Source organism: Pristiophorus japonicus, chromosome 2 (genome assembly GCF_044704955.1).
Source record: "Pristiophorus japonicus isolate sPriJap1 chromosome 2, sPriJap1.hap1, whole genome shotgun sequence".
Taxonomy (NCBI): Eukaryota; Metazoa; Chordata; class Chondrichthyes; family Pristiophoridae; genus Pristiophorus; species Pristiophorus japonicus.
In genome coordinates this window covers 6,878,770-6,896,243 of record NC_091978.1, presented here as the reverse complement: position 1 = coordinate 6,896,243, position 17,474 = coordinate 6,878,770, and the positions used below count along the sequence as shown (strand labels likewise).

At 47.9% G+C, this 17,474-nt stretch overlaps 1 protein-coding gene across 3 annotated transcripts in view; it reads left to right on the top strand.

The window, feature by feature from the left end:
• Positions 1-17,474, top strand: part of LOC139235634 (sideroflexin-5-like) — a 223,710-nt gene that overhangs the window by 111,027 nt on the left and 95,209 nt on the right. For all 3 annotated transcript variants that reach the window (XM_070866692.1, XM_070866687.1, XM_070866700.1), the window contains exon 11: positions 11,373-11,488. In XM_070866692.1, the coding sequence (XP_070722793.1) occupies positions 11,373-11,488 (116 nt within the window). The remainder of the gene's footprint in view (positions 1-11,372; positions 11,489-17,474) is intronic.

Genomic DNA, 17,474 nt, shown 5'->3' with positions numbered 1-17,474 from the left:
AGTATTTGCATCTGCCTTCACCAAGGAAGAAGATGTTGCCATGGACATAGTGAAGGAGGAACTAGAGGAGATACTGGATAAGAATTGATGAAGACAAGCGGGTCAAAATTGACTCATTCTAGAAATTGCCCCTTACCCAGCATTGTCCCGCGGGAGAGGTCCTGCCACCGGTCGGTGCCACTGATAGTTTTTGCTGGCGGTACCCTTTCTGTGGCTTGGCTGCACGGCAGCTCCACCTTGTTACTTTTGTCAGCCGACTGCTAGGTGGGGCCGCGAATTATGCCCGCAGGTTCGGCCGAGCCGCCATCAGGCAACCTGTCACAGCCCTCTTTGGTGCCCCTGACAGGAACCCTCGCTGGTGGCCCAGTGTTTGCCACTACATCAGCTACAGAATTCGCAGCGGCCCTCCACTTTAACTGAAAGGTAATATATTAGCGTAGATAGAGGATTGGCTAACTAACAGAAAACAGAGAATCGGGTTGAATGGGTCATTTTCCAATTGGAAAACAGTAACTAGTGGGGTGCCGCAGGGATCGGTGCTGGGTCCTCAACTATTTACAATCTATATTAATGACTTGGATGAAGGGACTGAGTGTAATGTAGCCAAGTTTGCTGATGATACAAAGATGGGTGGGAAAGCAAATTGTGAGGAGGACACAAAAAATATGCAAAGGGATATAGACAGGCTAAGTGAGTGGGCAAACATTTGGCAGGTGGAGTATAATGTGGGAAAATGTTAGTTTATTTGGCAGAAATAATAGAAAAGCAAATTATAATTTAAATGGAGAAAGATTGCAAAGTGATGCAGTACAGCAAGACCTGGGGGTCCTTGTGCATAAAACACAAAAAGTTAGTATGCAGGTACAGCAAGTGATCAGGAAGGCAAATGGAATGTTGGCCTTCATTGCAAGGGGGATGGAGTATAAAAGCAGAGAAGTCCTGCTACAATTGTACAGGGTATTGGTGAGGCCACACCTGGAGTACTGCGTACAGTTTTGGTTTCCGTATTTAGGAAGGATATACTTGCATTGGAGGCTGTTCAGAGAAGGTTCACTAGGTTGATTCTGGAGATGAGGGGGTTGACTTATGAGGATAGGTCGAGTAGGTTGGGCCTATACTCATTGGAGTTCAGAAGAATGAGAGGAGATCTTATTGAAACATATAAGTTAATGAGGGGGCTCGATAAGGCGGCTGCAGAGAGGATATTTCCACTCATAGGGGAAACTAAAACTAGGGCACAGAAATTTCTTCTCTGAGGTTTATAAATCTATGTAACTCTCTGCCCCAGAGAGCTGTGGAGGCTGAGTCATTGAATATATTTAAGGTGGAGATCGACAGATTTTTGAGCTATAAGAGAGTAAAGGGTTATGGAGAGCAGGCAGGGAAGTGGAGCTGAGTCCATGATCAGATCAGCCATGATCTTATTGAATGGCGGAGCAGGCTCGAGGGGTCAAATGGCCGCCTCCTGCTCCTAGTTCGTATGTTCTTGTGTTGTGACATGCCAACATAATGTCATCAGCGCCTTGCAGCATCAGTCACTCTGCCCTCACTTCCGCACCGCTCCAAAAACAAGCACCAAGTGCTGAAATTTCTCCAGCTTGGCCGCCCCATGCATTTGCGGCCCCAAGGTAGTGGAAAGGCTGGCTGTACTGCGTGGGATGTATCCTACATTTTGTAGAAAGGATGAGGAGAGGAAACATAAGCTGAAGGGTACAATCCTAAAGGGGGTGCATGAGCAGAGATCTAGGAGTTTGTGTGCACAAATCGTTGAAGGTGGCAGGGCAGGTTGAGAAAGCATTGAGAAAAGCTTGCAGGATCCTGGGCTTCATGAATGGAGATATAGGGGGCGAAATTGCCCTGCGCCCCGATTGGGGGCGGTAACCAGCTGGGGCCTGGACTTTCTGCAGCCGGCGCAGAAGTTCCGCCCCCCCCCCCCCCCCCCCCCGCCGCTGAGTTGGGCTTACCGCCCCTCGAAGGAAGTGAGCGCGATCTCGCGCACTCCACTTCCTTTAGGGGCGGTTCCCGGGGTGCTGCTGGGGCGGGGGAATGAAGCGCTGTGGGTAGCGCTGACGCGCTTCGATGTCTCTCCGCTTCGCTTAAAGTGCCAGGCTGCACGATGGCGGGCCCGGACCACGCTAGACCTGCCGTATCTGTGCCAACCCGAGGGCCGGCAAACCAGTAAAGGTGGCGATGCGGGGTGGGGGGGGGGGGGCCTGACGCCTTCCCCTTTAAGTAGAGTGTGGAATGTTTCAGTGTAAGGGGTGTTGCAGTTGTGTGAGGCCGGCTGGTTGGGCCGGATGCTCTTTACCTTTCCGCCATTGTTCATAGGTTTATATGTAACCTGTAGGGCTGCTGACAGGGGGCTGTGCAGCTCTTTGTCGGCCAGCGCAGAAACGATGGACCGGAACGGCCTCCTTCCGCGCTGTAAATCTCTATGTTTCTAAGTACCTCCACGGCCGTGTAACCTGCTGAAAGTCACTGGGACCTTACATGAGGGATGGTTATTTGAGTGAGGTACTGGAGGGGAGCTGGTGCCGTGAACACCTTCAGGAGAGAAGGGGCGAAAGTTGAGGGCGTAAAGAAAATACTCCCGTAATTTAAAGAAAGGGCAGTGCTCTCTCGCAACATCTGCCCATAACATATTCATTTCTTGGCCATTGACTTTTCCATGAGTGCTGACACACTGCCTGACTTTTCAGTAGATCTCACTTCAGGCACCAAGCTGTCAGCACACCACTTACTCTGTGATTAAAAACATATGCAATGTCCTTATTAACGGCTCCATTAACACCTCACAAAGTGTTAATTTTTATAAAGTCTGGAGTCCAAACTAAATCCAACAGCTTTCAGTACACACTGGCTAAAGGATGGTATTTCTTTCGCAGCTAGTCGTGCCTTGTGCGTTACTCAGTGTCACCTCCTATACGTGTACGATAAAAGGTAGCAGTTCACTTCTGTCTGGTTCTGTGTGTCTCGTCTGTGTCTGAAACCTCTTTCGTACTGCAAACGAGCCAAAGGTGGGCAGAGGAAACGTTTCAAGGACACCCTCAAAGCCTCCCTGATAAAGTGCAACATCCCCACCGACACCTGGGAGTCCCTGGCCAAAGAGCACCCGGGAGGGCGCTAAACACCTCGAGTCTCATCGCCGAGAGCATGCAGAAAGCAAGCGCAGGCAGCGGAAGGAGCGTGCGGCAAACCAGTCCCACCCTCCCTTTCCTCAACGGCTATCTGTCCCACCTGTGACCGGAACTGTGGCTCTCGTATTGGACTGTTCAGCTGCCTAAGGACCCATTTTTAAAGTGGAAGCAAGTCTTCCTCGATTCTGAGGGACTGCCCAAGATGATGATGACTGCACTTAATGCGGTGCTGACGCTATAAGTTGCGACGCACTGATCTCACGCAACCAACAATCATACCAAAGTGAACTTCAAACAGAAAATACTAGAAACGCTCAGAAGAGATGGTTGCTTTTTTATTGTTTGTGATGGTCATTGGCTGGCACAAATGTTTGGGCAGTCCAGGTCCTGCTGCCAGCCAGCTTGGGCTGCATCATTGTCGGAAGGTTGTGAATAGAGCAGAGAAGGTTACGGGGAGATTTCATCCAGGTATTCAAAATCATGAGGGCTTTTGATAGAGAAAATACGGTGAAACTGTTTCCACTGGCAGGTGGATCAGTAACCAGAGCGCACAGATTTAAAATAATTGGCTTAAGAATCAGTGTGGAGATGAGAATATTTTTTATACAGCGTGTTACGATTTGGAATGCACTGTCTGAAAGGGAGCAGATTCAGTAATAACCTTCAAAAGGGAATTGTATATATATTTGAAAAGGAAAAATGTGCAGGGCTGTGGGGAAAGAACAAGGGAGTGCGAATAGTTGGATAGATCTTTCAAAAAACCGACAGACATGATGGGCTGCATGGCCTGTGCTGCATTTTTCTACAACACCATCATCATAGGCAGTCCCTCGAAGCGAGGATGACTTGCTTCCATGCCGAAAACGGATGAGTTGACAGGTATTTCAATGATATTCCGGATCCCGAACTACATCTTCAAGGGTGGAAGATGCCTGTGCATGGATTTTTTTTTTAACGTGGGGTGGCCGTTGCACACCAGCACCACACGGGCTTGACAGAGCTAGGTCTTGGTCCAGTGGCAAGGGTTAACCAGGACGACTGGAAACCTGCTCTGCTGCACGGACCTAGTGCGCCCACATATCACAGTGTGGGCTGGCCCATGCTGCCCCTGGGCCCTCGGCTCTTCTGGGCCCCGAACTCTTGCCTCTCCTGGGCCCCGATCGCATTCCTCTACAATCTCTCGCCGCTCCTTCGCCCCGACCTCGCCGCTCCAGCTGTACCGGCCCGCTCTGCAATCAGCCATCGCCCTCCTGCAGCAGCACGCTGCTCCCTGCAGTAGTATGCCGCTGCACGCTGCTCCCTCTAATGGCCCCGGCCTACTGATGGTCTTGTAGGCCGGGACCGCGTGCGTGTGGCGGCCCAGCCCGGAAATCTATAACACCATGCAATCATTAACAAACGGCTCCACCCTTGACCCTATGATGAAGGAAGGTCATTGATGAAGCAGTTGAGCAGAGGACAGTTCACTGGAGAACTCCTGCAGGGATGTCCTGGAGGGCTGCAATGAGTGTCCTCCGACCACCGCGACCATCTTCCCATTCACCAAGCATGACTCCAGCCACTTGCAGGGTTATTTCACGGGCTGCCGTGCTCAGTCGAGCGCTGCCTCGATGTCGAGATGGCTGCTCTCACCTCTTCCAAGCACAGAAAAAGTTAAACAAATTGTACGCATTACTCATAGATTTGTAAGTGAGTTACAGGCTGGAATCTGTAAGGTGAAGATGGTTTATTATTTTGGTCTATCTGATATAGATGGAATGCTATCTCTGTGCTTCAAAGTTTTCATGCCTCAATGGATAATCTCTCCACTTAGGGCCAGACCCAACTTATGCAAGTCCAGTCAATTTAAGTGCATTTTAATCGGAATCTATGCTGAACAGCTTGCGACGTGCAAGGCTCCGTCCTGTTCGGAATGCCCAAGGCAGCGAGGAGGTGATCAGACTGCAGATCACTGCCTGGGGTTCAGTGCCAACTGAAGGTGGGGCAGAAGCCTGATCTGTCCATTCTGTAACATCTTGTATTCACTGGAATTTAGAAGAATGAGAGGTGATCGCATAGAAACATATAAAATTCTGACGGGTTTAGACAGGCTAGATGCAGGAAGAATGTTCCCAATGTTGGGGAAGTCCAGAACCAGGGGTCACAGTCTAAGGATAAGGGGGAAGCCATTTGGGACCGAGATGAGGAGAAACTTCATCACCCAGAGAGTGGTGAACCTGTGGAATTCTCTACCACAGAAAGTTGTTGAGGCCAATTCACTAAATATATTCAAAAAGGAGTTAGATGAAGTCCTTACTACTAGGGGGATCAAGGGGTATGGCGAGAAAGCAGGAATGGGGTACTGAAGTTGCATGTTCAGCCATGAACTCATTGAATGGCGGTGCAGGCTTGAAGGGCCGAATGGCCTACTCCACCTATTTTCTATGTCCTCCCACATATCCCCCCCCCACGTAAACTTGAGATCATCCAAAACTCATCAGCCCGTGTCCTAACTCGCACCAAGTCACGATCACCCATCACCCCCTGTGCTCGCTGACCTACATTGACTCCTGGTTAAACAACACCTTGATTTCAAAATTCTCATCCTTGTTTACAAATCATTCCATGGCCTCGCCCCTCCCTATCTCTGTAATCTTTTTCACATGGCATGTGACATTGTTCCCATGCCAGACACGAGACTCCCAAAGCAAGCGCTCTACTCGGAATTTCTTCATGGCAAACGAGCCAAAGGTGGACAAAGGAAACGTTACAAGGACACCCTCAAAGCCTCCCTGATAAAGTGCAACATTCCCACTGACACCTGGGAGTCCCTGGCCAAAGACCGCCCTAAGTGGAGGAAGTGCATCCGGGAGGGCGCTGAGCACCTCGAATCTCATCGTCGAGAGCATGCAGAAAACAAGCGCAGGCAGCGGAAGGAGCGTGCGGCAAACCAGCCTCACCCACCCTTCCCCCAGCGACTATCTGTGACAGGGACTGTGGCTCTCGTATTGGACTGTTCAGCCACCTAAGGACTCATTTTTAGAGTGGAAGCCTTCCTCGATTTCAAGGGACTGCCTTTGATGATTCTTTTTCAGCCTTACAATCCCACGAGATGTCTGCGCTCCTCAAATTCTGCCCTCTTGAACATCCCTCATTATAACTGCTCAACCATCGTGTCTTCACCTGTTTGGGACCTAAGCTCTGGAACTCCCTCCCTAAACCTCTCCACCTCTTTCCTCCTTTAAGACGCTCCTTAAAACCTACCTCTTTAACCAAGCTTTTGGTCATCTGCCTTAATTTCTTCTTTTGTGGCTTGGAGTCAAACGTATCTGTTTTGCCTGTAACCCTGCTGCGAAGCGCCTTGCAATGTTTTACTATGTTAAAGGCGCTATATAAATGTTATTTTATTCAGTCTGCTCCAATCAAAAAGTACAGTAAGGAGTGATAACCTACATCAAATCTTCTCTTTCCTCTTCTACTCTAATCTTCCAAAATTATACATTCATCATGGTGTCTCAGAAAATGAGTTTTTTTTTTCTTTCAAGATCGATAAGACCGCTTTAATTCTGCTGTGTTCCATAGAATCTACAACGCAGAAAGAGGCCATTCGGCCCAACCGGTCTGTGCCAGTGTTTGTTCCACACGAGCCTCCTACTCCTCTTCGTCTAACTCTGTCAACATATCCTTTTATTCCTTTCTCCCTCATGTGCTTATCTAACTTCCTTTTAAGTGTTAGCTGTGGCTCAGTGGGTAGCACTCTCACCTCTGAGTCAGAAGGTTGTGGCTTCAAGTCTCACTCCAGGGACTTGAGCACAAAAAAATCTAGGCTGACACTACATAGAAGCATAGAAAAGTAGGTACAGGAGTAGACCATTCGGCCCTTCGAGCCTGCACCACCCTTCAATATGATCGGCTGATCATTCCTTCAGTACCCCATTCCTACGTTCTCTTCATACCCCTTGATCCCTTTAGCCGTAAGGGCCACATCTAACTCCCTTTTGAATATATCTAACAAACTGGCCTCAACAACTTTTTGTGGTAGGGAATTCCACAGGTTCACAATTCTCTAAGTGAAGAAGTTTCTCCTCATCTCAGTCCTAAATGGCTTACCCCTTATTCTTAGACTGTGACCCATGATTCTGGACTTCCCCAACATTGGGAACATTCTTCCTGCATCTAACCAGTGAAGTACTGAGGGAATGCTGCCCTGTCGGAGGTGCCGTCATTCGGATGAGACGTGAAACCGTGGCCCTGTGTGCTCCAAAGTGAACGTAAAAGATCCCATGGCACTATTTCGAAGAAGAACAGGGGAGTTATCCCTGGTGTCCTGGCCAATATTTATCTCTCAATCAAAATAACAAAAAAAATATTATCTCATTGCTGTTTGTGGGAGCTTGCTTGTGTGCAATTTGGCTACTGCGTTTCCCACATTGCAACAGTGACTACACTCCAAAAGTACTTCATTGACTGTACAGCGCTTTGAGATGTCCAGTGTTCCAGCGCAACCTTCGGTCGCCTGAGCAAGAGAGTGTTTGAAGACCAGGACCTCAAAGCTGGCACCAAGCTTATGGTCTACAGGGCAGTAGTGATACCTGCCCTCCTATATGGCTCAGAGATGTGGACTATATACAGCAGACACCTCAAAGCGCTGGAGAAGTACCACCAGCGCTGCTTCTGCAATATCCAGTAAATCCACTGGGAGGATAGACGCACCAACGTCAGTGTTCTCGATCAGCCAACATCCCCAGCATCGAAGCGCTGACCACACTCGACCAGCTCCGTTGGGCGGGCCATATTGTCCGCATGCCCGACACAAGACTCCCTAAGCAAGTGCTCTACTCGGAACTCCTACACGGCAAGTGAGCCCCAGGTAGGCAGAGGAAATGCTTCAAGGACACCCTCAAAGCATCCTTGATAAAGTGCAACATCCCCACTGACACCTGGGAGTCCCTGGCCAAAGACTGCCCTAAGTGGAGGAAGAGTATCCGGGAGGGCGCTGAGCTCGTCGCCGAGAGCATGCAGAAAGCAAGCACAGGCAGCGGAAGGAGTGTGCGGCAAACCAGTCCCACCCACCCTTTCCTTCAACCACTGTCTGTCCCACCTGTGACAGAGACTGTAATTCCCGTATTGGACTGTACAGTCACCTGAGAACTCACTTTTAGAGTGGAAGCAAGTCTTCCTCGATTCCGAAGGACTGCCTATGATGATGATGGATGATGATTGCGAAAGCGCTATATAAATCCAAGTCTTTCTTTTATCTCTGCTATTCGCCTCAACCTCTCCATGTGGTAGCGAGTTCCACATTCTCACCGCTCTGTGCGTTCCTTCCTGTGCTCTTGGTAAATACCAGGAGCTCAAGCTGCTGTCCCTTGGAGTTTCACTCGGTGTTGGGTTTGCTCCGCAGGCGATATCTAGGCCTTTGTTAATATTTATTTCTGTCAGTCGAACGCTCCTCGGAGCTACACACAGTTTACTGCTTTGGAAAACTGCGAGTTCCAGAACGTTTTGTCATCACAGGCGTGGAGGAGAGCTGGCCTGGCTTCCATTCACAGGCACGTACCAGCAGCTGTCGTCAAGAGTGCTCAGAGGCGTCCTGTGTTGTGAAAGCCTTGGGGGAGGCCTGATTGTGGGCTCGTGCGCTAATTAATTTGTTTGCTTATGTGATAATTAACCCTCTCCTGCCTAATGATTTAGGTTTTATAATCGGCTGGAAGATCAATGCAGTAATTGCCCCCATAGGCTGCATGTGCACACGCACGCACGCTCTTGTGTCAGCCGTGGCTCAGTGGACAGCACACTTGCCTCTGAGTCAGAAGGTTGTGGGTTCAAGTTCCACTCCAGAGACCTGAACACACAAATCTAGGCTGACCCTCGACTGCAGTGCTGGGGGGGTGCCGTCTTTCGGATGAGACGTTAAACCGAGGCCCGGTCTGCTGAAGAAGAGCAGGGGAGTTATCCCCCAGTGTCATGGCCAATATTCATCCCACAATCTACATCACTTAAAAAATTATCTGGTCATTATCACATTGTTGTTTGTGGGAGTTTGCTGTGCGCAAATTGGCTACTGCATTTCATACATTACAACAGTGACTGCACTGCAAAAGCACTTCATTGGTTAGAAAGCACTTTGGTGATCGTGAAAGACGCTATGTAAATACAAGTCTCTCTTTCACACACACTCTGGGGGGATTTTTTACCCTAAAAAACGGGTGAGGTTGGAGCGCGGGGGAAGTTAAATTATTAAAAATGTGGTTCCCGACCTGATCCAGCCTCCACTCCGCCCACATCCGGTTATAACGGAGGCAGGACCGAGGAGGGAGACCAACCCGTTCCCAGGTGGGTGGAGCGTCAATTTAAATATTATAATGAGGCTGGAAGCCTCTTTTTTTTTAAACTGCCATTCTGTTTTTAACTGCATGTGGATGGGTTTCAAACAATTTGTGAAACCTGGCAGATACAGCAAGATGGGGACTGCTGGATCCAGGAGGCAAGTGCCTTTACACCTATCCCCGCAAACCACCCCTCCCATTCGATCCTCTACACCCACCCTCCTCATCGTCTGTCCAATTCCCCCGAGCCCCTCTTTCCGCCCCCCCCCCATTCAATGGCCCAGCCCGACTCCGGATTTTCCATCCCCACACACCCAAATCCATTTGACGATTTAACGGCCCCTTAAGTGCGTCTATACTATTTGCTTCAACCACTCCCTTCCACATTCTCACTCTCTGGGTAAAGACATTTCTTCTGAATTCCCTATCTGACTTCTTAGCGACTGTCTTATATTGATGTTTTGCTCTTCCCCACAAGTGGAAACACTCATAAGAAATAAAAAGCAGAAATAGGCCATTCAGCCCTTCTAGCCTTCTGCGCCATTCAATAAGATCATGGCTGATCTTCGAGCTCAACTCCATCGTAAGACTCCGATTGCAATTTGCGTCTCTGTCTCAGTAATTAGAATGTTTACATTTTCCAATTATCAACAGAACACGGGATATTCAGGATAAATCAATGCCTTCTGTTTCTGTCAAAATTCAACACACTTATTTCAAAACATTTAAATTTGTATGAGCAAAAAACTATTGTGTATCTGTGTGTATTTCTCCCTCTCTCTCTCTCTCGTGACTCGTTGTCTCTGTCTCTATGTTCTTACTGGAATGTTTATATTTTCTAACTATCAACAGAAGACTTCATGCTAATCAAGTAATAATTCGAGGCTTTCTGTTTGCTTTGAAAATAAATTGATTTGTTGTGTTTCTTGAACAGAACTCCAATTAGGTTGAGGAAAGAGGCTTTGGGCAAAGAATCTATGGCCAATATGATAGATTCTCACCAAAATGTTAGTGGGAGTCTGTCAGAAATTAGGCTGGAACCTGGTTATGTTTGGTCCTCACTTCGCACCCAAGTTTCTTGGAGGCCATGTCGACCTCGCAAGGCCATTGACGTCAGGGGCTGGGTCTGGGCAAAGACTGAGTATTGGAGGTCCCATGCCCCATACCTACTCGGGGAGACTGTATAACACCAGGCATACTGGCAGTTACAGGACCCACCTGGGCTTTGGCCAAGATCATGACCTGGACCCCTAAAGATGACAAAGAAAGTAAGTTTATTTTATCTGGGGGGAGGGCACCTAAATCTTTCTTTTGGTGGAGCGGGGCCTGGCAAAGACCAGCTCGGGACTCGTTACTGGATTTCCATCCCTCTTAGTATGACGGGGAGCACACTTTGCCATGACCCAGCCAAAACCATCGGGACCTCCCCACAACCCTCGCAAGATTTGGCAGGGGCAAAGGCTAGGGCAGGCAAATCTCAGCTTAATATGTTTTCCTTTATTTATTGATTATCTATAATTTGAACTAAAAATACAACGGGTGTGTAATTGATGTAGTCTGTTATGTTGTCCCTTGCTTTTTCTCTTGCACTCCTCTCTCTCTCTCTCTCTCTCTCTCTCTCTCTCTCTCTCTCTCTCTCTCTCTCTCTGACTCTCTCTGCACATTATAGAGAATAGCAGCCCCTGTGTATATTATAGAGACTAACAGCTCCTATGTATATTATAGGGACATAGGAGACCTTCTATAAATAAATGTAGATGAATAGCAGAGCCTACATATATTGTAGAGAATTGCTGCCACCAGCACAGGCATGATGTGCTGTACAATTCTATCATTCTATGATTCCTTTTCCAGATTGCCGTATGTTGCAAGTGCCTGACTTGCTCTGAATATTGCTGAGTGCTGTCTGTGTTTTGTTTTCCTGCAGCGACTGCCAATGTCTGCAACGTAGTGCTGATGAGGCACAGCGAGCTGGAGGAAGGGATCTCCGTGTTGGATGCAGACGGAAAGGTCGTCGGGTCCTCCAGGGTCGCTGCCAGACATGTGCGTGTTTGATTCTGTGGTTTGGTTTTTGTTCCCTCCCAGTGTTTATCTCCGCTACTTCTGCGAACTGATCTTACTTGACCGTCTCTTCCGCCCTCTTGCACATCCCAATTCCCTTCGCCCCCAACATGGGTGGGCATACCTTCAGCTGTCTAGGCCCAAACCTCTGGACTTCCCTCCCCTCCCTCCTCCCCCACCCCCCAAACTCTCCACCCCTCTCTCTCTCCTCTTTAAAACCTATCACTTTGACCAAGTTTTCGGTCACCTGTCCTAATATCTCCTTAATTAAAAACAGAAAATACTGGAAATGCTCAGTCGGTTGGGCAGCATCTGTGGAGCAAGAAACCGAACATTTCAGGTCAGTTTTGTGACAAAAGGTCATCGACCCGAAACGTTAACTCTGTTTCTCTCTCCACAGATGCTACCCAACCGACTGAGCATTTCCAGCATTTTCCGTTTTTATTTCAGATTTCCAGCATCCGCAGTATTTTGCTTTTGTGCTAATATCTCCTTATGTAGCTCGGAGTCAACATTTGATAATGCTTCTGTGAAACACCTTGGACATTTTACTATGTTAAAGGTGCTATTAAATGCAAGGTGTTGTTAATAGAATTTGCATATCTCCTCCATTGCTATAACTGCCTCCAGGACACACGGGACCCTCCATTGTCCCATTTACAGTTTTTCCTCTGTAAATACTAAGTCCGTCCAAAACTTGAGTAGCTCTTCTAACCCTTCCTCACTCTTGGTCATTATACAAGAAGTAGCTTATCGTCCGATAAACAAGGTCTCCCTCATCTCTTGCCAACAACTTCTCTACCTTCACTACCTCATCATCATAGGCAGTCCCTCGAAGCATAGAAACATAGAAACAGAAAACAGGTGCAGGGGTAGGCCATTCGGCCCTTCGAGCCTGCACCGCCATTCAATGAGTTCATGGCTGAACATGCAACTTCAGTACCCCATTCCTGCTTTCTCACCATACCCCTTGATCCCCCAGTAGTAAGGACGACATCTAACTCCTTTTTGAATATATTTAGTGAATTGGCCTCAACAACTTTCTGTGGTAGAGAATTCCACAGGTTCACCACTCTCTGGGTGAAGAAGTTTCTCCTCATCTCGGTCCTAAATGGCTTACCCCTTATGCTCAGATTGTGACCCCTGGTTCTGGACTTCCCCAACATTGGGAACATTCTTCCTGTGTCTAACCTGTCTAAACCCGTCAGAATTTTAAATGTTTCTATGAGATCCCCTCTCATTCTTCTGAACTCCAGTGAATACAAGCCCAGTTAATCCAGTCTTTATTGATAGGTCAGTCCCGCCATCCCGGGAATCAGTCTGGTGAACCTTCGCTGCACTCCCTCAATAGCAAGAATGTCCTTCCTCAAGTTAGGAGACCAAAACTGTACACAATACTCCAGGTGTGGCCTCACCAATGCCCTGTACAACTGTAGTAACACCTGCCTGCCCCTGTACTCAAATCCCCTTGCTATGAAGGCCAACATGCCATTTGCTTTCTTAACCGCCTGCTGTACCTGCATGCAAACTTTCAATGAGTGATGTACCATGACACCCAGGTCTCGTTGCACCTCCCCTTTTCCTAATCTGTCACCATTCAGATAATAGTCTGTCTCTCTGTTTTTACCACCAAAGTGGATAACCTCACATTTATCCACATTATACTTCATCTGCCACGCATTTGCCCACTCACCTAACCTATCCAAGTCACTCTGCAGCCTCATAGCATCCTCCTCGCAGCTCACACTGCCACCCAACTTAGTGTCATCCGCAAATTTGGAGATACTACATTTAATCCCCTTGTCTAAATCATTAATGTACAATGTAAACAGCTGGGGCCCCAGCACATAACTTTGCGGTACCCCACTAGTCACTGCCTGCCATTCTGAAAAGTACCCATTTACTCCTACTCTTTGCTTCCTGTCTGCCGACCAGTTCTCAATCTACGTCAGCACACTACCCCAATCCCATTTGCTTTAACTTTGCACATTAATCTCTTGTGTGGGACCTTGTCGAAAGCCTTCTGTAAGTCCAAATACACCATATCAACTGGTTCTTCCTTGTCCACTCTACGAGAAACATCCTCAAAAAAATTCCAGAAGATTTGTCAAGCATGATTTCCCTTTTACAAATCCGTGCTGACTTGGACCTATCATGTCACCTCTTTCCAAATGCGCTGCTATGATATCCTTAATAATTGATTCCATCATTTTACCCACTACCGATGTCAGGCTGACCGGTCTATAATTCCCTGTTTTCTCTCTCCCTCCTTTTTTAAAAAGTGGGGTTACATTGGCTACCCTCCACTCCATAGGAACTGATCCAGAGTCAATGGAATGTTGGAAAATGACTGTCAATGCATACTCTGGGATGCAGACCATCAGGCCCTGGGGATTTATCGGCCTTCAATCCCATCAATTTCCCCAACACAATTTCACGACTAATAAGGATTTCTCTCAGTTCCTCCTTCTTACTAGACCCTCTGACCCCTTTTATATCCGGAAGGTTGTTTGTGTCCTCCTTAGTGAATACCGAACCAAAGTACTTGTTCAATTGGTCTGCCATTTCTTTGTTCCCCGTTATGACTTCCCCTGATTCTGACTGCAGGGGACCTACGTTTGTCTTTACTAACCTTTTTCTCTTTACATATCAAAAGAAGCTTTTGCAGTCCGTCTTAATGTTCCCTGCAAGCTCCCTCTCGTACTCTATTTTCCCTGCCCTAATCAAACCCTTTGTCCTCCTCTGCTGAGTTCTAAATTTCTCCCAGTCCCCGGGTTCGCTGCTATTTCTGGCCAATTTGTATGCCACTTCCTTGGCTTTAATACTATCCCTGATTTCCCTTGATAGCCATGGTTGAGCCACCTTCCCTTTCTTATTTTTACGCCAGACAGGAATGTACAATTGTTGTAGTTCATCCATGCGGTCTCTAAATGTCTGCCATTGCCCATCCACAGTCAACCCCTTAAGTATCATTCGCCAATCTATCCTAGCCAAATCACGCCTCATACCTTCAAAGTTACCCTTCTTTAAGTTCTGGACCATGGTCTCTGAATCAACTGTTTCATTCTCCATCCTAATGCAGAATTCCACCATATTATGGTCACTCTTCCCGAAGGGGCCTTGCACAATGAGATTGCTAATTAATCCTCTCTCATTACACAACACCCAGTCTAAGATGGCCTCCCTCCTAGTTGGTTCCTCGACATATTGGTCTGGAAAACCATCCTTTATGCACTCCAGGAAATTCTCCTCCACCGTATTGCTTCCAGTTTGGTTAGCCCAATCTATATGCATATTAAAGTCACCCATGATAACTGCTGCACCCTTATTGCATGCACCCCTAATGTCCTGTTTGATGCCCTCCCCTACATCACTACTACTGTTTGGAGGTCTGTACACAACTCCCACTAACGTTTTTTGCCCTTTGGTGTGCTGCAGCTCTACCCATATAGATTCCACATCATCCAAGCTAATGTTCTTCCTAACTATTGCATTAATCTCCTCTTTAACCAGCAATGCTATCCCACCTCCTTTTCCTTTTTATTCTATCCTTCCTGAATGTTGAATACCCTTGAATGTTGAGTACCCAGCCCTGATCATCCTGGAGCCACGTCTCTGTAATCCCAATCACATCATATCTGTTAACATCTATTTGCACAGTTAATTCATCCACCTTATTACGGATACTCCTTGCATTAAGAGACAAAGCCTTCAGGCTTGTTTTTTTAACGTCCTTTATCCTTTTAGAATTATGATGTAGTGTGGCCCTTTTTGTTTCTTGCCTTTGTTTACTCAACCTTCCACTATTGCTTTTTACCTTTCTAGCATCTGTTTCTGACTCCATATGACTTCACCCTGTCTCGCTGCATAGGTTCCCATCCCCCTGCCATATTGGTTTAAACACTCCCGAACTGCATTAGCAAATGTTACCCCCAGGCCATCAGTTCCAATTCTTCCCAAGTGCAGACCGTCCCTTTTGTACAGGTCCCACTTTCCCCAGAACTGGTTCCAATGTCCCAGGAATTTGAATCCCTCCCTCTTGCACCACTGCTCAAGCCTCGTATTTATTCTAACTAAGCGAGGATGACTTGTTTCCACGCCAAAAAGGGATGAGTTCACAGGTGTTTCAATGGAAGGACCTAATATTCCAGATCCCGAACTACATCCTGAAGGGTGGAAGATGCCTGTGCGTGGATTTTAACGTGTGGTGACCGTTGCACACCAGCCACCACATGGGCTTGACAAAGCTAGGTCTTCGTCCAGTGGCAAGGGTTAACCAAGACGACTGGAGACCAGCTCTGCTGCACGGACCTAGTGCGCACACGTATCGCAGTGTGGGCTGGCCCGTGCTGCCCCTGGGCCCTCGTCTCTTCTGGGCCCCGAACTCACGCCTCTCCTGGGCCCCGGTCACTTCCTTCTACAAACTCTTGCCGCTCCTTCGCCCCTCCAGCTGTGCCTGCCCGCACTGCAATCAGCGACCTGACTTCGCAGCCGTCGCCCTCCTGCAGCAGCACGCGCATCAGAGCGTGCCATCAGAGGGAGCAGCATGCGGCGGCCCAGCCCCGAAATCGGCACGGTCCCAGCCTGCAAGACCATTAGCAGGCCGGGGCCTTCAGCAGGAACAGCGTGCAGCAGCAGACCTTCACTAAAGTACTTTGGTGTCAGCTGCGGCTCAGTGGGAAGACTGTGTCCCGCGCCAGAGACTTATGCAAGTAATCTAGGCTGACACTCCCAGCGCAGAACTGAGAGACTGCTGCACTGTCGGAGGTGCCGTCTTTCAGATGAGACGTTAAACCAAGGACCTGTCTGCTCTCTCAAGTGGAGTATAAGAGCAGCATAGTTCTCGGCGATGTCCTGGCCAATATTTATACTTCAACCAACATCACTAAAAAGAAAGACAGAAGGATTTGCATTTATATGGCATCTTCCACGACCACCGGACGTCCCAAAGTACTTTACAGCCAATGAAGTACTTTTGAAGTGTAGTCAATGTTATAATGTAGGAAACACGACAGCCAATTTGCGACCAGCAAGCTCCTACCAACAGCAATGTGATAACGACCAGATAATTTTTCTTTTAGCGATGTTGATGGATGGATTAATATTGGCTAGGACACCAGGGAAAAACTCCCCTCCACTTTGAAATAGTGCCATAGGATTTTTTACCTCCACCTAAGAGAGCAGATGGGGCTTCGGTTTAACGTCTCATCCGAAAGACAGCACCTCCGACAGTGCAGTGCTCCCTCGGCAAAGCACTGGGAGTGCAGATGATCCAATCATTGCTGTTTGTGGGAGCTTGCTATGCGCAAATTGGCTGACGCGTTTGCTACATTACAACGATGACTACACTTCAAAAGTACTTCATTGGCTGCAAAGTGCTTCGGGACGTCCTGAGGCCACGAGAGGCGCTGTATTTGTTTTGTTTTGTTTCCTTTTTTTTAATCTCTGTTATCGACACAGCCCCTGGTCATTGCCCATCCGGTTCTGCCTAAACTTCAAATTCCTCTGCATCCTCACTGTGTTGAAATTCAGCGAATTATTCCCTGTAATCTGGGGAGCGGCGTGCACAGGAAGCATATCTTGGGATACCCGAGGTGCACAGCTCCTGATTGTCCCTTCATTCAAAGAAGGCATGGGAAGTAAAGCGTCTACATGGCCACGGTTTCTCAAAGTCTCAATTTCTCATGGAATGTTGGCCTTTATTACAAGGGGGATAGAGTATAAAAGCAGAGAAGTCCTGCTACAACTGTACAGGGTGTTGGTGAGGCCACACCTGGAGTACTGCGAACAATTTTGGTCTCCGTATTTAAGGAAGGATATACTTGCTTTGGAGGCAGTTCAGAGAAGGTTCACTAGGTTGATTCCGGAGATGAAGGGGTTGTCTTATGAAGAAAGGTTGAGCAGGTTGGGCCCCTACTCATTGGAGTTTAGAAGAATGAGAGGTGATCTTATTGAAACGTGAGGGGGC